Source organism: Macaca nemestrina, chromosome 10 (genome assembly GCF_043159975.1).
Source record: "Macaca nemestrina isolate mMacNem1 chromosome 10, mMacNem.hap1, whole genome shotgun sequence".
Taxonomy (NCBI): domain Eukaryota; kingdom Metazoa; phylum Chordata; class Mammalia; order Primates; family Cercopithecidae; genus Macaca; species Macaca nemestrina.
In genome coordinates, this window is record NC_092134.1 from 83,664,189 (window position 1) to 83,689,287 (window position 25,099).

Consider the following 25,099-nt stretch of genomic DNA (forward strand, 5'->3'; position numbering starts at 1 on the left):
GTAATTCTCCTGCCTCAGCCTCCCAAGTAGCTGGGTTTACAGGTGCCAACCACTATTTTTTTTGGTGTATTTAGTAGAGATGGGGTTTCATCATGTTGGCCAGGCTGGTCTTTAACTCCTGACCTCAGGAGATCTGCCCACCTTGTCCTCCCAAAGTGCTGTGATTACAGGTGTGAGCCACCATGACTGGCCAACTTTTATACTTTTATTAACTAATGCACTTAAAATACAGCCTGGCAGCAGTGGGTCAACAAAATACTTGCAGAATTAGTGGGTATCATTTGCCTTTTTTCCCATTATGCATCCTCAAATTCCAAAGCTTGGCTGCACATCTGAACCAAATGCACATACCACCACAAACAACATACAGCAAAGGTGGCAGCGGGTGGAGAGGACTGGAAACAAAACTGGCCTACCTATTTGACAGAGAAAATTCTCAACATTTGTGGCATGTTGGGGCTACAGAGTGGCAGGTCTAAGTGGGGGTCTTTGTCACCATTCATACTTATGACACAAACTCAATTGTGTCCCACTCCCAGCCTCCACTAGCAAACCTGGCAGTATCACAAGTTCCATGACCAGCTGTACCCTTGAATTTAACACAAACACCAGGAAAGGTTAAGGAATTTTCTTTATTTTTTACAAATTAAGACTACGTAGATTTCATATATTTCTGAATCAAAAACACCTTTGTCTTCACAGTATGAGTTAGAATGCAGCCTGAGCTGAAAATCAAGGAACTAGAAAATAAAGTGGTAATTAGAGATAACTGTATTAAAAATCTGTTAGGCATTTTCTTTAAAAGTAGTTTTTTTTTTGTTTGTTTTTTAATATCTTGTCATTCTTGGCACTGTTTCTAAAAGAAAAACTCCATTATCCCAAGCAAAAAAGCACAGAAGGTGGAGTTTGGCTTCAGGAGATGTAACTCAAATTTTTAGACCTGGCAGAGAATCACCAAATTTATGGAGAGTTGTTAACAGGGGTTTAACAGGAAGGAAGTCCCTTTAGTAAGTTCTCTAGCCAGAGGCTGGAGGCAGCAGCTACATCAGAGGACAGCATCCTCAGTCAAAGTGAGCCTTTCCGGGTGGCGTGTCACTTCAGGAATAAACACAACTTGGGAACAAATGGTTTCATGGGATAGCACAGTAACACAGTGCACTGTGAACCTGAAGCCACCGTGTCAATCTGTGCACTGGTTGTGAATAGAGAGCCAAAAATTATGTCCTATTGGTAATGAGCTTTCAATGGCTCAATCCCCTTACACTGAGGCTCTGTAGAGCAGCTCAGAGCCACAACCACTCCCAACACTGGCCCTTCTGTGGGCAGCTGTCTGTGGCAGCCCACAGTGAAGGAGCTGGAGATCCCCATCAGGACTGTCCACCCACACTGGAAGCCACAAAACTGCAGGGATTGGGGCTGTCACTGGTTTGGTCACCTAACTCCCGCCTAAAAGGCCACAAATTTCTGGAAAACAGGTAACAGACCAAAAACTAAAGTGCATCAGTAAAATGAACATTTATCTACTGCCCTGAGTCTCTGGCTTGACACTACCTACTGATGGTCAGTTGGGGACAGACTAAAATGCACTGAAGGACTATTGGATTGCTGCCTCCTAAGTTATCACAGCCCCATTCTGTTGATGTGAACAAGGAACTGCTTGGTTGGTAAAGGAGATTTTGCTCCCCACCGCCCCAAACAGGTCCTTATCTAGGTTTGTTCCCTGCTGCCCCAAACAGGTCTGGCAGGATTGGTTACAATGAGCTCCAGAGGCTCAACCATTCCCCTTCCCTATCCTTGCTCAGACATTTAATCACAGCCACTTAGGAGAGGCCACTCAGTAAGGGGATAACCAACTAAAAAAACAAAAACAGGGCAAGTTTAGGGGAACCCTACGATGCTGTACCTTGATACACATAATCAGTCTTCTCAAAAATGCCTGACAAGAATTAGTCTTCCCTTTGTGCTGAAGTCTTCCCACCCATGGATGGAAGCAGGCTGACTCCCTGAGGATCAGGCAAGGGATGGGAAAGGGAACACATTACTTTTGTGAAGGCAAAGCAGAAAGGTGTGTTTGCCAGACCAGCATGGGCAGCTCAGAGGAAGCAAAGCATCCACCAGAAGAGGCTCTCCATGTTCTTTGTAGGGCCTGACAGTTCAGATATGAGGCTAAGTTAACAATGGGACCACTGAATTTCTTTCCAATGGAAAACTCATGGCCCAGTCCCACAGGAACTGTGCGCATACCAAACAGCGATGAGGAAGGAAGGGCCGGGTGGCGCTACCGAACAGTTCAGGTCCACTGGTGGGAAAGCGACTTCTGAAGTTAGCGCCCTCTGCTGGTCCCACTCCTCATCACAGCGGGTCGACTGCCTAAGTAGAGGAAGAGGCTACAGATGGGGTTGACAAAAAAGGGAGTGAGGAGAACCCCCGGAAGATGAAGCCAAACTCCAAACTATATTCTGCTAATCAGTTTTTTGATCAAAAAATTCAAAATAGAGGAAACCACAAAGTACAAAAGCTTTTCTGATGCTTTTCATTATCACAGAACACACCACCTGTAATGTGTGCAAAAAGGAAATGAGGGGTGGAAGGAGAGGAAGTCAAATTGGGAAAGGCTGGATGGTCACTTCATTTCTTCTCTTTCTTCTTATCCTAGAAATAGAGAAAAATCACCCAATTAATTTTTGACATTTGACATTCAAGCTGAAACTCTTGAGTGAGCATGTACTTAGGGACTAGAAGTGAGCCAGACAATTAAAAAGAAATGAGAAATGCTTCCTTGGCTCAGCAAAAACTCAATCTTAACCACGTCTTACTGGTGGTTCCCAAAGTTGCCAACAGACCAACCGAAAATAAAGGTTAGGCAGATGTCCCCACCCCAACCCCAGGAGTGCCTAGGTGGGCTGCCTGACCGTTCTAGGCTATTCACAGCCACCACAGCTCAGATCCCAACAGTGAAGACTGCAGATGGCGCTCTATCCTAAAAGAGTGAAACTAGAGACCAAGACCACCAACCATCCATTAGGCCTGAGAAGTGCTCCCCTCTGCAAAGTGAGCATGACTCTTTGGCATAAACTGACATTCAGAAATAATTTGGTCCAGCAGAATTCTTCATTCAATCTTGGGTGGAAGCCCAATGTATAAAGGAATAAAAATTGGGTTGCTCGTTCTGAAACTAGCACATCTGCCTAGTGCTCAGTCCAACCATGGCACAGCCCAGACAGAGCCAGCAACCCTATCTGGTCAGCTGCTCCCACTACCACTGTGCTATCTCTAAGCTCCATAAGGTCCGTAAAGAAAAGCTCATTTCAGTTGTTTCCCCCACTGCTGAACTAGACTATGTTGGATACTCATTAGCCCCATATAGAATGCTTCCTTGGAAAAAAAACAAAGACTAACAAATGGATAATATTAGTCTACTTCTGAAATTTGCAGTGTCCTCCACAATACCTTTCTGAGTCACAACTATATAGCCTTTAAATTATTCATATAGTAGGTTGTGTTTACTGCCCACTGAAGCTTTTTTCCCTTTTATGCTAAGCTCAGGAATTAGTTAAAAAAAATTTTTTTTTCACTTGTTGCTTTTTCTCTAACAACTGAAGACTTATAGTTTACCTCTTACTCAGTGGCCTGCTTACAGTTACCCTGGACCTAACACAGTGTGTGAGCAAGTTTTCAAATCTGAAGTATACACACATGCTAAGCTCAGAAGCCATTATTCTCTCATCTTTGGGTGACAGGGCTAACAAACCTTTTCATTCATGGCCAGGATCATCATGAGTTTTCTGAAGAGAGTAACAAAATCTAAGAAGAGATCAATGCAGTGCCTGAAAGGCAAGAACCAGATTAGGATTTGTACTTCAGACTTTCTTTTATCCACAAGCTCATAAAGATGCAGAATATAAACCCCACTCCCACCCCCACGAGCCAGCTTCTCCCACACTTTACCCCCAACTAAGGAAGTAAAACTTGGGTGTCTGAGATCCTTTCAGACTCATCGAAGTCATGCAGCATACAGAAAAGAGACTGGGCCGGGCACAGTAGCTCATGCCTGTAATCCCGACATCTTGGGAGGCTGAGGGAGGTGGATTGCTTGAGCCCAGGAGTTCGACACTAAGCTGGGTAACACAGCAAAATCCCATCTCTACAAAAATTAGCAGGGCATGCTGGCATGCGCCTGCAATCCCAGCTACTGAGGAGGCTGAGGTGGGAGGAACACCTGAACCGAGGGAGACTGAGTCTGCAGTGAGCCATGACAGTGCCTCTCCTACTGTAGCCTGGGTGACAGAGCAAGCCTTGTCTCAAGAGCTTTGGACTCTGCAGAGGTCCAAGTCTGAACCTTTAACTACCACTAATTATAGTCATGAGACTTTGAGAGAATCACTACATTAAAAAAGAAAAAAGTGCCAGGTGCAGTGGCTCACACCTGTAATCCCAGCACTTTGGTAGGCCGAGGTGGGTGGATCACCAGAGTACGGAGTTCGAGACCAGCCTGACCAACATGGAGAAACTCCATCTCTACCAAAAACACAAAATTAGCCAGGCATGGTGGCGCATGCCTGTAATCCCAGCTACTCAGGAGGCTGAGGCAGGAGAATCACCTGAACCCAGGAGGCAACGGTTGCAGTGAGCCAAGATCGCACACTGCACTCCAGCCTAGGCAACAAGAGCGAAACTGTTTCAAAAAAAAAAAAAAGTGAGCTGGGCATGGTGGCCCATGCCTGTAATCCCACCACTGTGGGAGGCTGAGGAAGGCAGATTGCTTGAGGCCAAGAGTTTGAGACCATGTCCTCAAGGGACAACATGGCAAAACCTCATCTCTACTAAAATTACAAAAATTAGCTGGACGTGGTGGAGAGCACTTGTAATCCCAGCTACTAGGGAGGCTGAGGCACGAGAATTGCTTGAACCCAGGAGGCAGAGGTTGCAGTGAGCTGAGATTGTGCCACTGCACTCCAGCCTGGGTGACAAAGCAAGACTCTGTCTAAAAAAAAAAAAAAAAAAGTAGCTGGGTATGGTGGCTCAAGCCTGTAATCCCAACACCTTGGGAGACCAAGGCAGGAGGAATGCTTGAGACCAATCTGGGCAATATGGTAAGACCCCATCTCTACAAAAAATAAATTACCCTGGCATGGTCACATGTGCCTGTTGTCCCAGATACTCAAGAGGCTGAGGCAGAAGGACTGCTTGAGCACAGGAAATTCAGGCTGCAGAGAGCTGTGTTCACAGCACCACACTACTTACTGCCTAGGCAACAGAGCAAGACCCTGCCTCTAAAAACAGAGTGTATCTTCTGCTCATTGTTTAAAGAATACAGAAGTATAGAAAGGAAAAGGATAAAGATCTCCCTCACGTCTGTCTGGAGGCAGCCACTATGGATATATAAATATATCAGCCACCCTCCAACACTTTTTTTTTTTTTTTGAGACAGAGTCTCGCTCTGTCGTCCAGGCTGGAGAGCAGTGGTGCGATCTCCACTCACTGCAACCTTGGCCTCCCAGGTTCACACCATTCTCCTGCCTCAGTCTCCTGAGTAGCTGGGACTACAGGCACCCCGCCACCACACCTGGCTAATTTTTTGTATTTTCAGTAGAGACGGGGTTTCACTGTGTTAGCCAGGGTGGTCTTGATCTCCTGATCTTGTGATCTGCCCACCTCAGTCTCCCAAAGTGCTGGGATTATAGGCGTGAGCCACTGCGCCTGGTCCCCACACTTTTTTTTTTTTTTTTTTTTTTTGAGACAGGGTCTTGCTCTGTTGCCAGGCTGGAGTGCAGTGGCGCAATCTTGGCTCACTTCAACCTCCACCTCCTAGGTTCAAATGATTCTTGTGCCTCAGCATCCTGAGTAGCTGGGATTATATACATGTGCCACTACGCCCAGTTTATTTTTTAATATTTTTAGTAGAGATGGGATTTCGCCATGTTGCCCAGGCTGGTCTCAAACGTCTGAGCTCAAGCGATCCAGCTGCCTCAGCCTCCCAAAGTGCTGGGATTATAGGTGTGAGCCACCACACCAGGCCTATTAGGCCAGATTTTAAAAAAATGTGAAGTCTTTTCAGGAACTGAGGAAGATTACGGTACACAGTTCCAAAACCGTGGGTTTCCTACCACATACACTCCCAAAGCTTGGCCACCTATGTTCAGCCAATGCCAACCTAAGTTCAGCTGTGGAACGGTAATGCCTCAACCTTCATGCTTGTTAAAGACTAGTTGCCACACTCACCAGATATAATCTTGATCTCCATTTTCGGCCTTTTCAATAATGAGTTGAGTATCAAAAAGGACAAAGCCACACATGACCACCAGTCCCACATACAGGTTTGCCTAACAAATGTACGAGATGAAGTTACTATATAGCAGAAGTTGCAGTAAAAAAAAAAAAAAAAAACAGTCATACTTTCTGGCTCATGGCCACTTGAACGTACATCAAATGTGAACCCTATGAACATTACCATTCATGAGAACTGCAGCCTAGGGAAGACCACATTACTTCCCTAGGCACAACACTGCACTGGTCACTGGAAGAGTTTCAATCATTTTAACAAGCAGCCACTGCCAGACTGGCCTTACAAAAATGGTGTCTGAGCAAACCATTCTCTCTTAGCAATGCCTAACCTTGTGCAGCCTGTTTTCACTTGTGGCAGAAGGCTCCATCCTATGAAGGATAATGGGAAGGCTTAGAGAGCACTGCCCAAAATAGTACAGAAAGAAGTGGAAAGAAAAGGAAAGAAAAGGAAAGAAAGAAAGAGAAAAGAAAAGAAGTGTGAGGCAAATGGCTGCTAGCAAGTTCTAGGCAAAGTCTTACCTGGAAAAGCCAAATGGATCCAAAGAAAACATTCCCCACGGAAGACAAAAGCAACAGGCTCAGGGCTGACATCAAGATACCTGTAAGACACAGCAAAAAGCTGTCTTGAGAAAAGCCAAAGCAAAGTAAAGCAATCCCATTAAAGCCATTCCTTAACTTTCCCCAGAATGAAGGTTTTTAATCTCAATTCAATAGTCGCAAAGGAGTTAGGGGTAAGGAAGGAGTACTAGTGAGAATTCTGGCTAAAGAGGAGCCCCCATTCCCTGTTTGCCAGTTCACACTTACCTCCCAGAAAGAGGTAGCTACGGCGCCTGGCATAGAGTGCACTGAGGGTGAAGCAGGTGAAGATCATTGCTGTGCCCATGAAAGCGGTGGGAAGGATGCTGTTAGAGAAAAAGACCATTAGATTAAGGGTATCCATATTATGAAGGTATATATATATGAAGGTATATTCATAAAGATAAAAGCACATTAGACATGACCAAAAGAGTTACCTGGGGTTGACAGCAATACAAAATTCCAGGGCAGGGCCCAGGCCAACTCCTAGAAAACAAAAAACCCAGAAAACAGTATTACCATCAATTCTTGAATAGGATCCTCATCCAAAAGCTGATCCCAAAGTATAGGCATACTTATGCTCTTAACAAACGTGGACTAAAGAGTTAAATCTCTCTCCCCTCTGTAATTGTTTTCAATAAAATGTATACTTGGCTGGGCGCCGTGGCTCAAGCCTGTAATCCCAGCACTTTGGGAGGCCGAGACGGGCGGATCACGAGGTCAGGAGCTCGAGATCATCCTGGCTAACACAGTGAAACCCCGTCTCTACTAAAAAATACAAAAAAACTAGCCGGGCGAGGTGGCGGGCGCCTGTAGTACCAGCTACTCGGGAGGCTGAGGCAGGAGAATGGTGTAAACCCGGGAGGCGGAGCTTGCAGTGAGCTGAGATCTGGACACTGCACTCCAGCCTGGGCGACAGAGCGAGACTCCGTCTCAAAAAAAAAAAAACAAAAATAAAAAAATAAACGTATACTTGACTGTGTTTTTTTGTTTTTGTTTTTTATTTTTTTTAAATAGAAATAGCTGCAAAATTGTGCTTTTAGCTGAAAATCATGAATGACCTCAGGGAGGGAACAGAAATTAGAAGAAAATAAAGCAGGCATGTCAAACATTTCAGAGCTAGAGTGATGTGAGATGGTAATATAGGCCAGATCAGGAATTAGAAAAAAAGGATAAAGAGCAAAACAGTGCCTTGTGGCCAGCAACCTTATTGTCATGGAGGACCGACTCCCCTTTGTAGCAAAGGCCAGACTGGTTCTGTAGGTGGACACCTGCCAACGGGAGGGCAACCTGTTCCAGCTTCAACATTTCTTTCATTCTAATTACTTTCCTCTTCCCTTCTGATAATTCCACCCCTTAATGCCTTCAAAAATTAGCTTGCCCTGATGCAAAAATCTTAATCCCTAAATCTCTTCCTTTCTAAAATTTCTCCAACACTACATATATTACACTATCACTCAGAACAAGCTGTTCTAATTCAAATGTTGTTTTGCAAGTATTTTTATTACATAGTTTGAGTCTTGCTTCCTTTATGACAATTCTACAAGAGCTGTGTCTTTTTTTTTTTTTGAGAATCAGCAAAGTGTCCTGCACAATGGATCTCAATGTATAGCTTTAATGCACTGTCTGTAAGACTCAGAACAGAAGATAACTGCCAGTGTGGGTGCAACTAAGTCAGATTCTCAGGTCTAGTTTATTAAAAGTTCTATGTCTACTATTAATAGGTTATGCCACCTAAGCTCTTGAACCTCATTCATTCAGGTACACAATGGCTATTTTTGGACACAAAAGTAGAGTCATAGTGGTTACTCACAAAGAGTTTCCCCTAATAGATGGGGAAACAAAATGAACCTATGTGAAATTAGAAAGCAGGCCAGGAAGGCCAGGCACAGTGGCTCATGTCTGTAATCCCAGCACTTTGGGAGGCTGAGGCAGGTGGATTACTGAGGTCAGGAGTTCGAGACCAGTCTGACTAACAGGGTGAAACCCTGTCTCTACTAAAATACAGAATTAGGGCCAAGGCAGTGGCTCATGCCTGTAATCCCAGCACTTTGGGAGGCCGAGGTGGGCGGATCGTGAGGTCAGAGGTTCGAGATCAGCCTGGCCAACACAGTGAAACCCCATCTCTACTAAAAATATAAAAAATTAGCCGAGTGTGGTAGTGGGTACCTGTAATCCCAGCTACTCAGGAGGCTGAGGCAAGAGAATCGCTTGAATCCCAGAGGTGGAGGTTGCAGTGAGCCAAGATCGCGCCACCGCACTCCAGTCTGGGCAACAAGAGTGAAACTCAGTCTCAAAATAAATAAATAAATAAATAAAGGCTGGGTGTGGTGGCTCACGTCTGTAATCCCAGCACTTTGGGAGGCCGAGGCAAGCAGATCATGAGGTCAGGAGATCAAGACCATCCTGGCCAACATGGTGAAACCCTGTCTCTACTAAAAACACAAAAATTAGCCAGGTGTGGTGGCACATGCCTGTAATCCCAGTTACTTGGGAGGCTGAGGCAGGAGAATCACTTGAACCCGGGAGGCGGAGGTTGCAGTGAGGCGAGATCACACCACTGCACTCTCTAGCCTGGGTGACAGAGGGAGACTGTCTCAAAAAAAAAAGGAGTGGAGAGCTTAGAGATACTGAAAATATAGTTCACCCCTCAAAATTAGACAAATCCCTTAATGTACCTGTAAGGAAAGCAAATCCAGCAAGAAGTCCCAGTCTTTTCTGCTCAGTTTCATGGCTATGAGGTGTTGCCATCAGCCAAATCATCAATATCAGGGAGCCCAAGGCAGACAGCAGGCCAGCCTGTCAGAGTCAGAATCAGTCATTAAACACTTGAAAGTTTCAAATTTATTTTGCAAGACATCTTTATTGGGTTCAAATACTCATCTGAACTTCCTAACATTTGCTTATAACCTGGAAGCAGGAGAAAAAGTAGTGTTTTCTCAGGGATGAGGCTGAGGAGAGAACCCAGAAGCCCTGAAGCACAGAGTCAGGACCATGGTGGATACTGGAGGCTCTTCTGGCTTCAACTACAGTACAACTACCCAAGTCAAACTATGAGTGAGTCCTGCCCAAAAAACAGAAAGGATGAATCAACGTGACAAGTGCTTAAAGTAGATTCCATCTGTAGAAGAAATAGAAATGATCCCTTTTTGATCACTTAAAAAAAACATGGTGGCTCACGCCTGTAATCCCAGCACTTTAGGAGGCCAATGTGGGCGAATCACCTGAGGTCAGGAGTTCGAGACCAGCCTGACCAACATAGAGAAATCTGGTCTCTACTAAAAATACAAAATCAGCCGGGCGTGGTGGCGCATGCCTGTAATCCCAGCTACTCGGGAGGTTGAGGCAGGAGAATTGCTTGAACCCGCGGAGGTGGAGGTTGCAGTGAGCCAAGATCGTGCCATTGCACTCCAGCCTGGGCAACAAGAGTCTCAAAAAAACAAAAACAAACAAACCCCCCAAAACCAAAACACCAAGACACATACATATACAGAAGACTGTAAAGTACTAAAATGCTAACAGTAGTTATTTCTGGATGATGGGATTATGGAAGTTTTTAAAATACTTCCTTCTCATTGCTAGTCTGTTTTCTGAATTTTCTAAAATGAAAGCATATTAGCTTTGTAGTAAGAAAAAAGTGTTTCTTTTTTTAAAAACGCAAGTGGGACAAGCTACAGGCATTAGAAAAAAGAGAAATCATTAAGGATGGATGTAGACACTGAAGTTCCTTCCTTCCTTTAAAGCAAGAAGTTTATTCTCATTATTCACAGTGTTTATGTTATAAAGTCACAGTGGACAATGAATTAGTAAGCCCTTGTTCCTGAGGGAAATAAAAGGTAGGTAGGTTCCTGCAAGCCTAAGGTCAAAACATTTTCATCAAATGATCAATAGATACCTTGTTTTATGTGTGTTTCTGTTTAAGGACACCTCATTTGACATTATTTTTTATCCCTTAACATTGAACTCACAGTCACAACAGCAGTACAACTCATGGCGGAATGAAGCTTATCTAATATACACATTTTCTTCATAAGGCACATTACGGTCTTTCTGCACTCAGGAATACTAGACAGCACTTCAGCACTATGCTGTTTGCATTCTGAACAGCAAAATTAAGCCAAGCATGGTGGTATGTGCTTGTAATCCCAGCTACTTGGGAGGCTAAGGTGCGAGATCACTTGAGCCCAGTAGTTTGAGACCAGTCAGGACAACACACCAAGACCTCCACTCAAAGAAACCCAGCAAAATCACCAATTAAAAGCACAAAAATACAAAGAAAGTGGCACTAAATGATCATGAAAAGAACATTTGTTTACAATATGAGAATTGAAACAAGGAGGCAGAACACTGTCTTGTTCAACCTCAGCTGAAAACACTGCACAGCAGGGTGACTCAACTTTTCCACCACTCTGTGCCTGTCTGCAAAAAGTGCCATGAGTATTGATTTTGGGGTTACAAATTTTAATGAGTAGGTGAATTCACAAATATAGAATCTGTGAATAACAAGGATTGATTGCATTTTACTACTTTATTTAAGGGCTAAGCTTGCCTAAAACTCAAGCGATCAAAGCCCTATCTTTTGAGTGTCTACAGTAATTTTTCACACAATCCCTGCCAGGAGATGCCTGAACATAAGGATAGTTCTCAGCAGTGGCAAATGCCAACAGAGGCCCACCTCTACATTTATGCTAAAAGGAATATTCTACAAAGGGACAAGACTATGTTAGGAGTCTTCAAACTTTCTGGTTATTCCTCAAACTGTACCTTCTACTCCCATTGACCAAACCCAAATTCTCTCTCAATACAGGAAAACAAATTGTTGAAGGTTTTTACCCAACCATGCAGGCAACAGTTATCAGAAAATAAAAGGGGTTGATTCCTTAAAAAGACCTCAATCCTGCCTTTCCTGATAGTTAATCACACAATCAGAGTTTTGCAAAGGAAGAATGGTGGAAAAGATAAAAAAGGCTTCTGTGCAAAAGAATCCCAGCATGCACGTCACGCGTCTACTCAGTGGGTGGGGGTCTTGTACATCAGCAGCACACCATTCAGTGCCAAGGTTAAGGCATTCTGTTTTCAGTATCTAGAGGGGGCACGGTTGCCAGAAAATTAAAATGGCTTTACATGTCCTGATTTAATGGCTGAGTTTAAATCCTAAACTACTGATAAAGATTAAAGAGAGGAACAGGGTCCCTGGACCACCTTGCTGAGCTGGTTTCTTCCTAATGTAATTTGTACCACAGCAACCAGGAGAGAAAATCGTTCTTACCTGAATGAAATGAGTGACCACATGGACATAGGACCCTGCAGCCGCCACAAACATACAAAGGGCAAAACTTGCATAGACCTTCTTCAGGTGCTGCTGCGTTGAGGGTGTTCTAAGAAAAGAATGTGAGTAAGAGCAATCACTCCCAGACCAATCTCATATTTAAGCTAAGAAGAATCACTTATCTCTTTGCCTTTCTGGGAATATGTAAAAGTTCTGTTACAAATAGTCTGAAATACTTTTAGGAAAGCATATTATAATAAAAAATAATATTTTGAAAATAGGTTAACAGAATCTTAAATGCTGAGGAAGACCAAATGCCCAAGATTATGAATAATCAGTACCCAAACTAGAAAAAATGCCTTTCCAATAACCACACAGCAACCTGTAGAATCTGGACATTTTCATCAGGTCCTCTGGATTCTGGCCAATTTATTAGCTTATACACACAAAAGTTATAAACGCGGAAAAGGGAAAAAGAGATATGACAAGAAATGCTGTACAAAACCAGTTAACGTCAAAACACTTACATATGAGAAAATTTAAAAAGCGCATCAAAGTTGATCTTTCGATCAAATATGTTCATGGTTCCAGAGTCTGTGCAACAGTCTCTACTCTGTAGAACAAAGAAAGGTTAGAGTTATTAAGTCACACGGAGTCACACGAACAGCTTATTTAAAAAAAAAAAAAAAAAAGCAACATATAAGTTCAGAAAGATGAGAACTTGCCTAAAATTCTACAGCCCTAACACAACCATTTTTATTTTTATGTGTCCTACAATGTTATTTGCAATCATAGCCAACCATTTTAAAGAGGACAGAGGAATTGAATGCATCCTCTTCTCCCCCAAACTATTTTGTTACTACCATTTGATTTCTATTCTTTCAGAAGGCAATTTGCCCCTTTAAAAGGCAGAAAGTTTGTAAGAGAGATTCTCAATTAACAATCTAGTTAAAAGCACCTAGACATTGGCACATAAAGCAATTTTGTCATTGTTTCAAGATGCTAAAGAATTCCCTCGGTTGGGCATGGTGGCTCACGCCTGTAATCCCAGCACTTCTGAGAGGCTGGGGCGGATCACCTGAGGTCAGGAGTTCGAGACTTGCCTGACCAACATGATGAAACCCTGTCTCTACTGAAAATACAAAAAATTAGCCGGGTATGTTGGTGCATACCTGCAATCCCAGCTACTTGGGAGGCTAAGACAGAAGAATTGCTTGAACCCGGGAGGTGGAGATTGCAGTGAGCCAAGATGCGCCACTGCACTCCAGCCTGGGTAACAAGGCAAGACTCTGCCTCAAAAACAAAACAAAACAAAACAAAACAAGACTATATAAAGCTGGGTCTGGCACTAAGACTTCCATTTTAAATATATGCATATCAAAATTTCTCACCTAATACATTTAAGAACTGAACTGAAAAGGATTCACAATTTTAATAAAAAGAAAGGTTTCTACCTCCATAAAAAAGGAATTTATGCAGAAAGGAGAATTTTTGGGGGGTATTTTTTGACAGTTTCAGAACCTTTCCTACAGAAAGGCTGGAACAGTACCAAGAATTCCTGTACAACCTTCACCCAGATTTCCTAAATGCTAATATTTCACCATATTTGCTTCATCCCCTCTCTATATAGCAATATATAGAGAGATGTAAAAATATTTTTCCCTAACCACGAAGACACAGTGCTCCTAAATACTTCAGTGTGTATATCCTGAAAGCAATGATCAAAATCAGGATATTAATACCGATGCAATATTATTTCTAATCTACAGACCTTATTCAGATTTTTGCCAAGTGTCTCAATGTCAAAAACAGCATTTTTAAACTGAATTATATCCAGGTTAGATCATATCAATACCATAAAGTCAAGTTCTTAAGTTTTGCTCCCTCCCCCATTTCACATGCAATCCTAAGTAAACATGTTCAATCTACAGTGCTAAAGATTGAGTCAAGATCTTTCATCTTTTCTAAATCTAAATCCTCCAAAGTCTTATCAGGGCCTTAATGCCCATCCACTTTAAATCTACCAGAAAAGGAGGGGCAGGGAGGAAGGGATTCAAACACAAAAGATAAGTTGTGTGAAAGGCCACCTACTGAATGAAGCACTCTAATGAGCACCTAGAGCAACACTCAGAACAATTCATCCAGGTAATAAAAGTTACAGTCCCCAAACAAATTTCCTAAGGAATCCTGGGCCAGTGGAAAGATATAAACATCATTTGCTTCCTGAGACTCTCTCCCACAAATGAAATATTCACAATGGCTGGCTTGCCTTCTCTGATTTCTCCTTTCCTTCTCTCATCAACATCACTACTCACCTCAGAACTTTTGTTAGTTCAGTTCTTAAGGACAGATACAGTGAGAAGCTGCAGAACCTACTAAGGTTGTTGCTCTCTCCTCTGAGTTACAGGGATCTGGGCCCTCTTGATCTAGATGGTGCAATTATTGCAGGTTGTTACAAGGCCACCCACAGCCTTCCAAAACCAAGATGAATATGAATATGTCCTCTAGAGAGCACACTTACAGCATGGCAGAATTCATCACCTGGAAAGTGTCTTTGTTTAAGGTTTCCCATTAACATCCCTAATGACATCCCTAGACGGCACTTACAACAATACTGAAGCAACCTTCAGAGCCAAGTTTCTCAGTATTCACAACAGCAACGCTAAAGAACCTCTTGCTTCCAATTACAAGAATTAAAGAAGGGTGGGGGGTGGAAGGGGTGGATCCTCAAACACCCAGGGGATTCTAAGAAAGTGGCAACACTCAGGCAACCAGACTCTGCTCAGTGGAATCTGTTCGAGGGGAGAATGGCAGAAACTCCCCTTTCTCAGATACCTCTCTGACATTTCCCAGGGGGTACTGACTGCCTCTTTCTGGTTCTCTCTTAACAACTGTTGATGGAAAATCCAAAACCATCAAAGGCTGTGTTGGTTGGGGCGGGGGCGCGGATGTGAAATAGCAATTTCACTTTAATAGAAGCTTGTGGTTTGAAATCATTAAAAAATAACCAAAGCTTCTGTTTTTCAATATCACTATTTCAAAATTTAAGCAAAATATGTAACTACCAAATATTGTAGATGCAAAAGTGCACAGCAATTTTAACAGCTTTATGGAGAAAAAAAGAAACCTGGTAAAGCACAGATGGTCCCTGACTTACCAGGGTTGACCTATCACTGGGAGAAATTGATACTCATTCAGTACACTCCTTGATTTGCGATGGGTTACATCTGGATACACCCATTGTAAATTAAAAGTTCATTAACTCAAAAATGACTTACAGGTTGGGCACGGTGGCTCACACCTCCCAAAGTAATTCCAGTACTTTGGGAGGCTGAGACAGGTAGATCACTTTGACGTCAGGAGTTTGAGACCAGTCTGGCCAACACAGCAAAACCCTATCTCTATTAAAAATACAAAAATTAGCTGGGCATGGTGGCATGCCCCTGTAGTCCCAGCTAATTGGGAGGCTGAGGCAGGAAAATCGCTTGAATCCGAGAGGCGGAGGTTGCAGTAAGCCGAGATCACACTACTGTACTCCAGCCTGGGCAACAAAGCGAGACTCCATTTCAAAAAACAAACAAAAATGACTTACAAAAAGAAAAGGACTTACATTTTCGACTTACAATATTTTCAACATTTTCAACTTAGGGTATTTTCAAATTACAATGGGGATTTTTCCAGATGCAGCCCTGTCTTGAGGAGCATCTGTATACATTTAATGTTTATGATACAATGTACTGATGACAATTTCAAAAACATTAAAACATGAGAGGGAAAACATAGGTCTTAGAATCAAAGAAATGTGATAGTTTGCTCCAGATCTGTTCCAAACAGACAAGAATATACAGATAAACAATGAGATCAAACTGTTCTGACAAGTTTTGCCAGATAAAATAAACTTACCAAGTTTCAATCTTAGCTTCAACTAGTGAAGCTCAGAAAAGATACCTACATTTCAATGGCCAATATGCAAACTCAGCCAAACGAGATTAAGTTGCACTTAACTCAAAAATAGCAGCTCTCATATCAAGTATTTTCCATCCTAGGAGCAATCATCTCTTAACAGGGTTTGAAGTACTACATTCAACACCATTAACCAAGTAACTCACTAACTTCCCAGATGAACCCACAGATAAATGAAAATCTTTGTTTTTAAAAAAACACACTAAAATGTTATGTATATTTTACCACAATAAAGAAAAAAAGTAAATTACAAGCTGCTAAAAAATTCAATACAGCAGTCCTTTCACACCTCTAAGCCTATTACTTACTAATTCAACCCTAAAATAAAGAGGGGTTATTTACATAGAATACAGTGTGGGTAGTGCCTCCTGGAGTTGTGGAAATTTTGCCTATACTGCACTTGTAATGAGAAGTAAATGTTCAGGTGTTAATTATAACCAAATTCCTCTCATTGTATTCAGAGCCTCCTGTTATGCCTTCATCCCAGGAGAGGAAAACCTGAAGCTGTCAACATGTCATGTACATACTGCTAAAGTTTTGCTGAAGTGTCTGCTAAAGTTTTGCTGAAGTGTCATTCTGTGGTATCCATGATCAGCCTCCTCTGCCAGAGCCATGCAAAAACAAAAAGCTAAGAGTTTAATACACAGCTCTCCCAAGACAAAACTCAAGTAAACATAATTATTTTGAGTTAGATATTCCTCTGGTCTGCTTCTCCTTGGGAAAGGAGGGACAGCAGGGGCTGGTAGGAGACAGGTATTCTTAGCAGTGGACACCTAGGTCATGTGCCTTGTTGTTTTGTTCTAGGTATCTCCCTTACCCTTGTCCTAAAATGAAAGACTATTATCAAGGGTCCAGCCTTAAATTTAAAAAACAAACAAACAAACAAAAAACCAGGCCTGTGCGGTGGCTCACGCGTGTGCTCCTCCCAGCACTTTGGGAGGCCGAGACGGGAGGATCACAAGGTCAGGAGATCGAGATCATCCTGGCTAACACGGTGAAACCCCGTCTCTACTAAAAAAAAAAAAAAAAAAATTAGCCGGGCGTGGTGGCAGGCGCCTGTAGTCCCAGCTACTCGGGAGGCTGAGCCAGCCTCCCAGGAGAATGGCGTGAACTTGGGAGGCGGAGCTTGCAGTGAGCTGAGATCAAGTCACTGCACTCCAGCCTGGGCGACAGAGTGAGACTCCTTCTCAAAAAAAAAAAAAAAAAAAAAAAAACACACACACAAAAAAACACAAAAATTAGCTGGGTGTGGTGGCGGGCACCTGTAGTCCCAGTTACTCGGGAGGCTGAGGCAGGAGAATCGCTTGAGCCAGGGAAGCGGAGGTTGCAATGAACTGAGATCACGCCATTGCACTCCAGCACAGGGGACAGTGCGAGACTATGTCTCTAAAAGAAAACACACACACACACACACACACACACCCATTCTCTTCAATCCTATTCCCACACACCTAGGAACTACAGTCAATATGAAACATGCTGAAGTAGCCAAAAGCTATGCAAAACAAAACTATCATGGATTCAGTTTAGTATGCATTCTACGCATGCTGGAGGCAGGACAGACATAGCCTCAGTGTGTACAGCAACATTAAAACAGCAAGTCAAAGAAACACTGTTCATACATTTAATTAAATATGTTTATGTTTTATTATGAAGGCAATAAAATCTCAAGGTTATGTTCACTTCCAAAGAAAAAAAAAAAATTAGGCCAGGCAGTGTCTCCCACCTGTGAGCCCAGCACTTTGGGAAGCCAAGGTGGGAGGGTCGCTTGAGCCCAGGAGTTCCAGACCACCCTGGACAACACAGCAAGACCTCATCTCTGCAAAAAATTAAAAAATTGGCTTGGTGTGGTGGTGTGCGCCTATTGTCCCAACTACTTGGGAGACTGAGGAAGGAGAATTACTTGAGCCCAGGAATTTTAGGCTGCAGCGAGCCATCATCACGTCGCTTCACTCCAGCCTGGTAACAGAGCAAAAATGTCACTGCACCCCAGCCTGGGCAACACAGCAAAATTGTTTTATAAAATTAAAAAAAAAAAAAAATTAGTTTGTCAATTACATGGTTCTTGTTTCCTGTTGTATTAATTCAACCATCCTGAACCTTGTTCCCACATATCTAGAAAGGACCAAACTGATACTTAGAAGAAAAATCTCACATGGTTTAAAAGAGGGGAAAGGGCTGGGCACGGTGGCTCGTGCCTGTAATCCCAGCACTTTGGGACACCTAAATGGGTGGATCACCAGAGGTCAGGAGTTCGAGACCAGCCTGGCCAAATAAAACCCAGTCTCTACTAAGAAAATACAAAAATTAGGCCGGGCGCGGTGGCTCAAGCCTGTAATCCCAGCACTTTGGGAGGCCGAGACGGGTGGATCACGAGGTCAGGAGATCGAGACCATCCTGGCTAACATGGTGAAACCCCGTCTCTACTAAGAAATACAAAAAACTAGCCGGGCAAGGTGGCGGGCGCCTGTAGTCCCAGCTACTCGGGAGGCTGAGGCCGGAGAATGGCGTGAACCCGGGAGGCGGAGCTTGCAGTGAGCTGAGATCCGGCCACTGCACTCTAGCCTGGGCTACAGAGCGAGACTCCGTCTCAAAAAAAAAAAAAAAGAAAATACAAAAATTAGCCTGGCATGGTGGTGGACACCTGTAATCCCAGCTACTCAGGAGGCTGGGAAAGGAAAATCGTTTCAACCCAGGAGGCAGAGTTTGGCAGACAGCCAGCCTCAGTCTCAAAAAAACAAAAGGAGGGGGAAGAACTGTTAGTAATTTTTCAGTAGTTCTTCCTCCTCTTCCTTTTCTTCTTCTGTGTTTTTGGCCAAGAAAGTTTTCCATTCATTAGTTTTTACTACTGAGTAATGTTCATACACTGTATAACCATGTCCCCTGCATAGTGGTTGAGAGTGTCTGCTACTTATGAATCCTAGTTATTTCCTTAGCAGTGGGACATGCAGCAAGCTTCTGGCACATAACCTCACTATACTTCAGTTTCGCCTACCATTTGTAAAACACTAATACATAACATTCCTTACTTCATAAGGTTGAAGATTAGGTGAGATAATACAAATAAAGTTCTTAAAATAGCACTTTGTACACAGGATGAGTTCAATACATGGTAGCCATTGTTATTACTGGTGTACTAACGTTGTTATTACTGGTGGTCATTACTACAATGTCTTCAGTAGATTATTCTCTCTTTTAAAAGTCTAGTTTTAGCCTGTAATCCCAGCATTTTGGGAGACTGAGGCAGGCGAATCACTTGAGGTTAGGAGTTCAAGAGCAGCCTGGCCAACATGGTGAAACCCTGTCTCTACTAAAAACACAATAAACAGCCAGGTGTAGTGATGCATGCCTGTAGTCCCAGCTACTCGGGAGGCTGGAGCAGGAGAATCGCTTGAACCCAGGAGGCTGTGGTTGCAGTGAGCCGGGATCGCGCCACTATACTCCAGCCTGGGTGACAGATTAAGACTCTGTCTCAAAAAAAAAAAAAAAAAAAAAAAAAAAAAAAGGAAAGGGAAAAAAAAAAGTCTAGTTTTAGAATACATTTATCCCAGGCTAATTTACGTGTCATGTAAATTAACTTTTTAAAAAATTACTCAACCATTAACTCACAGGTAGCTGTATCCTGAAGGCTTAATATTTACCCCAATATTAAGTAAAATTAATTTGGAGGGGCCAGGTGTGGTAATTCACACCTATAATTCCAGCACTTTGGGAGGTGGAGGCAGACAAATTGCATGAGGTCAGGAGTTCAAGACCAGCCTAGCCAACACAGCGAAAGCCCATCTCTACTAAAAATACAAAAATTAGTTGGGTGTGGTGGCACATGCCTGTATAATTCCAGCTACTCAGGAGGCTGAGACCAAAGAATTGCATGAACTCAGGAGGTGGAGGTTGCAGTGAGCCAAGACTGTGCCACTGCACTCCAGCCTGGGTGAGGGAGTGAGACCCTGTCTCAAAAAAAAATAATAATAATAATAATAATAATAGTAATAACTTCTGAGGTGGATGGTGGTAAGAAAATTATAGGCTGGGCACGGTGCCTCACACCTGTAATCCCAGCACTTTGGGAGGCCAAGGTGGGAGGATCACAAGGTCAGGAGTTCGAGGCCAGCCTAGCCAACATAGTGAAACCCCATCTCTACTAAAAATACAAAAATAAGCCGGCGTGGCGGGGGGCGCCTGTAATCCCAGCTACTTGGGAGGCTGAGGCAGGAGAACGGCTTGAACCTGGGAGGCGGAAGTTGCAGTGAACCAAGATGGCACTATTGCACTCCAGCCTGGGTGACAGAGTGAGACTCCATCTCAAAAAAAAAAAAGAAAAAAGAAAATTATAAACTGAAATGTAAAGGCACTTGAAAAATCTCATTACTAGTTAAAAGTACAGATGCTCTATTTACAATGAAGTTACATCCCAATAATCCCATTGTAAAATGAAAATATCGTAATTTATGCATTTACTACACATAACCTACCAAACATTATAGCTTAAGCCTAGCCTATCTTACCTTAAATGTGCCCAGAACGCTTACATTAGTCTGAAGTTGGGCAAAACTATCTAACACAAAGCCTACTTTATAATAAAGTGTTGAATATCTCATGTAAAAGCATCATACCAGATATCCCTAGTCTGGGAAAAGAAGTAAATTCAAAATTTGAAGGACAGTTTCTTTTTTTTTTTTTTTTTTTTTAATTTTTTTGAGACAGTCTCACTTGGTCGCCCAGGCTAGAGTGCAGTGGTATGATCTCAGCTCACTGCAACCTCTGGTCGCCCAGGCTAGAGTGCAGTGGTATGATCTCAGCTCACTGCAACCTCCGCCTCCCGGATTCAAGCGATTATCATGCCTTAGCCTCCCAAGTAGCTGGGATTACAGGCGTGTGCCACCACGCCCAGCTAATTTTTGTATTTTAAGTAGAGACAGGGTTTTGCCATGTTGGCCAGGCTGGTCTTGAACTCCTGACCTCAACTGATCTGCCCACCTCGGCCTCCCAAAGTACTGGGATTACAGGCATGAGCCACTGTGCCCGGCCTGAAGTACAGTTTCTAACAAACAAGTAGAACTTTCATATCATTATAAAGTAAAAAATCTTTAAGTCAAATCATCATAAATTGGGGTCTGTCTGTACTTTTGTTTAAATGGCATACCTTTCCTCTAGCACATTTATACTATCGCTCTTCTCCCACAGGGCCATGGGCATTTTGAGACAGCCTAATAGCCACTAAGTGATAATCTGATATGGTAAAGGATTTGCTGAAGTAAATGCTTAATAGCTTGGTGCTTTCCCTGCCACTCCCAGGAGGTAGGTCAGTTCAGTTTTGGAACAATCCAAGGAATTGTGTTTCATTCAACTAGGGCTGAGATTTGATCTTCCCAGGTGGACACCCTAGATGTCCCAGCCTCTCCCTTAACTTGGACCCAAATCCCTGGATTAGCTAATACTGAATCCATCTCTCTAGGGCGCTGCCTCAAAACCAAACCGGTAACTGGAGATGAAATGTCTACTGCCTTCAACAAATTATTTTTTGTACCAAACTTTGACACTACTGCATCTCCTTCTCTATTAACAACTGTTTGACAGATACTGAATCCTAAGAAGGCCCCAAAATCCTAAATAATCTTCTTCCAGTATAAACCAGTAATCCCTCCCCAATAACACCATATTTAGCCCAAATGGGAGCACACACAGATTAGGACAAACAGCACACCCACTTCACCCTCACTCTTGAAGCTCCTTTTTCAAGTGTTTTGGATTCCAGTTAATTGTGCAGAAACTTCTCACCCTGAGGGCAGAGTCTGTATCTGGTTCAGCTCAGCTATCCCCAAGATATAAGCACTACAGAGTCTCTAGAGCAAATTTAGAACCTATTATCAGATCAAGAGTGCTGTAACCTTAAGTCAACATCCCCCAGCTGGCTCAGAGTGGAACCTACCTCAAGGGGTCACTCAAGTAACCTTAAAGTCAAGGAGACAGGCTTCTCCTTGGTCTCGAACACCATCTTTGGAAAACAAAATGTGTATAAAAACTACGAAGGGCTGCATGCAGTTTGGTTAGAAACTCTGGGGGAACAAAACAGAGTGGCAGAAGACACTTCTACCAGATTCTACAACCAGGTCAAAGTAGTAAAGGAAAAAACATTAGAAGTTAGAGCATCAGAATATTCAATGGTTTCCCTAAAGGAAATTAATACCCTTGGGTAGTTCACGAAATAAAATGAAACTCGTCAGGCCAGCAGTAGTACCTTCTATACTAATACTCCTGACTACATTTATATAAAATTTAGAACTTTTAAGGTGCTCTTATATACATATGCCTTTTAATCCTCACACATCAACCCATGAAGAAAGGGCAAGATTAGGCCCACTTTAAATATACATCTTTTTTAAGTTCAAAAAGGCAATGCAATAGTGGCAAGAGGACAGGATTTGGTGTCACAAGTGCTGCCACTTTCTACCACATAACCTAGGAAAAATCATTTTACCTAAGGTTATCTCAGCTTCCTTATCTGTAAGATAATGATGATTAGTACCTGCTCCACTGAATGCCAATAAGAAAATCTATGTGAAATCAACGTAAACTACTAAAACAAACATTAGTATTGATTTGACCAACATCAGAAAGTTAAATAGCAGAGTCAGAACCAGATTTGGGGTCTTCTGACCACTATAGTCTAGTGCTCTTTTTACTATTCCATCCTACAGTAGAAAAATAAGTTTTCATTTATATAAGCTTTCAAAAGTAAGTTTCAGCCATAGGTGAAGACAAATCTTTAAAACAAAAAACTCCCAAAACATACATTGATTCTTATGACATTTTTTCTGTATTTTCAGCGTTTGTATAAAGAGCATGAAGTATATCTTTAATCAGGGAAATAACTTGAAAATGCTAAGTATCTGGATTAATTTTACCTTTTCTTATTCTTTAGGAGAGATGACTCTTATTCTTTAGGAAAGGATTACACTTGTAATCCTAGCATTTTGGGAGGTCGAGGCGGGCGAATCACTTGAGGTCAGGAGTTCGAGACCAGGCTGGACAACATGGCAAAAGCCCGTCTCTACTAAAAATACAAAAATTAGCTGGGCGTGGTGGTAAGCCTGTAATCTCAGCTACTTAGGAGGCTGAGGCATGAGAATTGCAAAAACCCGGGAGGCAGAGGCTGCAGTGAGCTGAGATTGCACCACTGCACTCCAGCTTGGGTAAGGAAGTGAGATGTCTCAAAAAACCATAATAATAGTAATAACAATAAATAAATCGCTTGAGTACAGGAGTTGGTCATCCTGGGCAACATGGTGTAACCCCAACTCCACAAAAAATACAAAAATTAGCTGGAGTTGGTGACGTCCACCTGTGGTCCTAGCTACTCAGGAGGCTGGGGTGGGAGGATCACCTAAGGCAGGGGAGGTCAAGGTTCAAGTGAGCCATGATTGTGCCACTGCTCTCTAGCCTGGGCAACAGTGAGGCTCCGCCTCAAAAAAAAAAAAAAAAAAAAAAAAGAAGGAAGGTACTAAGCCATGTTTCCACAACCAGATGAATAACGGAAGAAGGAAACTCTGGATCCAAAGTACAGATTGTATTTCCCAAGGGTTCAACTATTCTGTCCCTACTGGAGGAAAGTGGCAGACAATCTAAACGTCAACATATTTAGGCCAGAACAAAAAATATTAGACAACAAAAAGGAATAAGAAAACACCAAAGAGTGTAAATACAGTAATTACAGGGAAAAAAAGTGTATGCACAGGCCATAAAAAATGTGTTTGTGCAATTCCGATATCGTTCCAGAATTAAATTCTTAAACCACACACACAAAAGAAAAACTGTAAATATCAGTAAGTAACTAGAAAAGTCCATTTACCATTTATTTACCTTTGACCTTAAAATCCTTGTCTGTTTCAAGCACAGTCAGCCCTTCTACTGGGTTACACATTCACAAATTGCTGGAACACAGTCTCAAGTTCATAGTGATTTTTGTTGTGGGGGTGGTCAACGAAAGGTTGATGACCCCAAGCAGCCCAGGCTGGCACGGGATAGTAATTCTACACTTAGTAAATATACAAAGATACCAAAGCCTATCTGTTACCACAGATCCAGCAAATAGGCCCAAGATAAAAACTGCCCAACGACGCCCTTCCTGAGCAGACTTAGACGCCCACAAAAGCTCAAGATCAAACAAACCAAAGCCACCTCACCTGCCCAAAGGTAACCAATCCGAACAGAGCGGGGCCTCTTCGTGGGCCTGGGAAGGCAGCCCCAACCCCAGCCTCCTCTCGCCTCCCGCCTCTGCCGTTGGCTAAGAAGTAACTAAGGAGCCTCGCGTGTCACAGAGAGTGTGACATCACCCGCCCGCCAGGCCCCACCTCGAGACCCGGCTCCGGGCCGCTCACCCAGGGTCAGCCCGACCCGAGGACCCGCCAGCAGCCAAACAGCAATCGGTTGGGTGGGGTTTCGCGTTCCTTCACCTCGGAAGGACGTGCTCTGAATTCGAGCGATCGAAGCTGGGCCAAGGGGCCCTGCGTCTACACTTAGTGGAGGAGGAGCGGGAGAAAGGAAAAGGCGGGCTGAGAATGGTCCTTCGCCAGCGCTCTGGGGCAGAATAGGGGCCTCGACGCCCCCCTCAAAACCCCGCAGACTCGCCTCCGCCCCACCCCCCGCTTCAGCACTGTTGCGCATGCGCAGCACTAGTTCCCTAGCTTCCCTCTCCGCCCAGTTTTCCCGAGTCTGGTCTCCGAGCAGGGCCTCGTTCCTTCAGGTGCCACCTGTCCGCAGACGGAAGCTACTCCCACTCTTGCTCAGACAGTAACTGCTAACTCCCTTTCCATTTCTCACTCCCAGTTCGCCCAGTACTAACTCCAGACGTACCTTCCTAACTAGCCTCTCCAAGGCCTACAGGCGCTTCTAACACCGGATGTGCTCTGACTCGCCCACGTCCGCTCCCGATCCTTTATCCGGCGTCCGCCTCTCGAGGGAAGCCCCGCCCTGTGGTCCGCCTAAAACCAGTCCTCATTGGCCGTT

At 43.3% G+C, this 25,099-nt stretch overlaps 1 protein-coding gene across 5 annotated transcripts in view; it reads right to left on the minus strand.

Annotated features, from left to right (window-relative positions):
* Positions 1-613: 613 nt before the first annotated feature.
* LOC105492866 (transmembrane BAX inhibitor motif containing 6) overlaps positions 614-25,099 on the minus strand; it is a 50,823-nt gene continuing 26,337 nt past the window's right edge. Inside the window, exons 1-10 of one of the 5 annotated variants that reach the window (XM_071071766.1) lie at positions 24,947-25,091; positions 12,658-12,743; positions 12,131-12,239; positions 9,540-9,660; positions 7,299-7,347; positions 7,090-7,187; positions 6,805-6,884; positions 6,223-6,323; positions 3,752-3,827; positions 614-2,652 (exon numbers count right to left, since the gene is read on the minus strand). In XM_071071766.1, the coding sequence (XP_070927867.1) occupies positions 2,629-2,652; positions 3,752-3,827; positions 6,223-6,323; positions 6,805-6,884; positions 7,090-7,187; positions 7,299-7,347; positions 9,540-9,660; positions 12,131-12,239; positions 12,658-12,713 (714 nt within the window). In that variant the 5' untranslated portion in view covers positions 12,714-12,743; positions 24,947-25,091 and the 3' untranslated portion in view covers positions 614-2,628. Of the gene's footprint in view, positions 2,653-3,751; positions 3,828-6,222; positions 6,324-6,804; positions 6,885-7,089; positions 7,188-7,298; positions 7,348-9,539; positions 9,661-12,130; positions 12,240-12,657; positions 12,744-24,276; positions 24,437-24,471; positions 24,494-24,546; positions 24,684-24,946; positions 25,092-25,099 lie in introns of those variants that run through there. The other 4 variants (XM_071071770.1, XM_071071769.1, XM_071071767.1 and 1 more) reach the window with 4 other exon arrangements.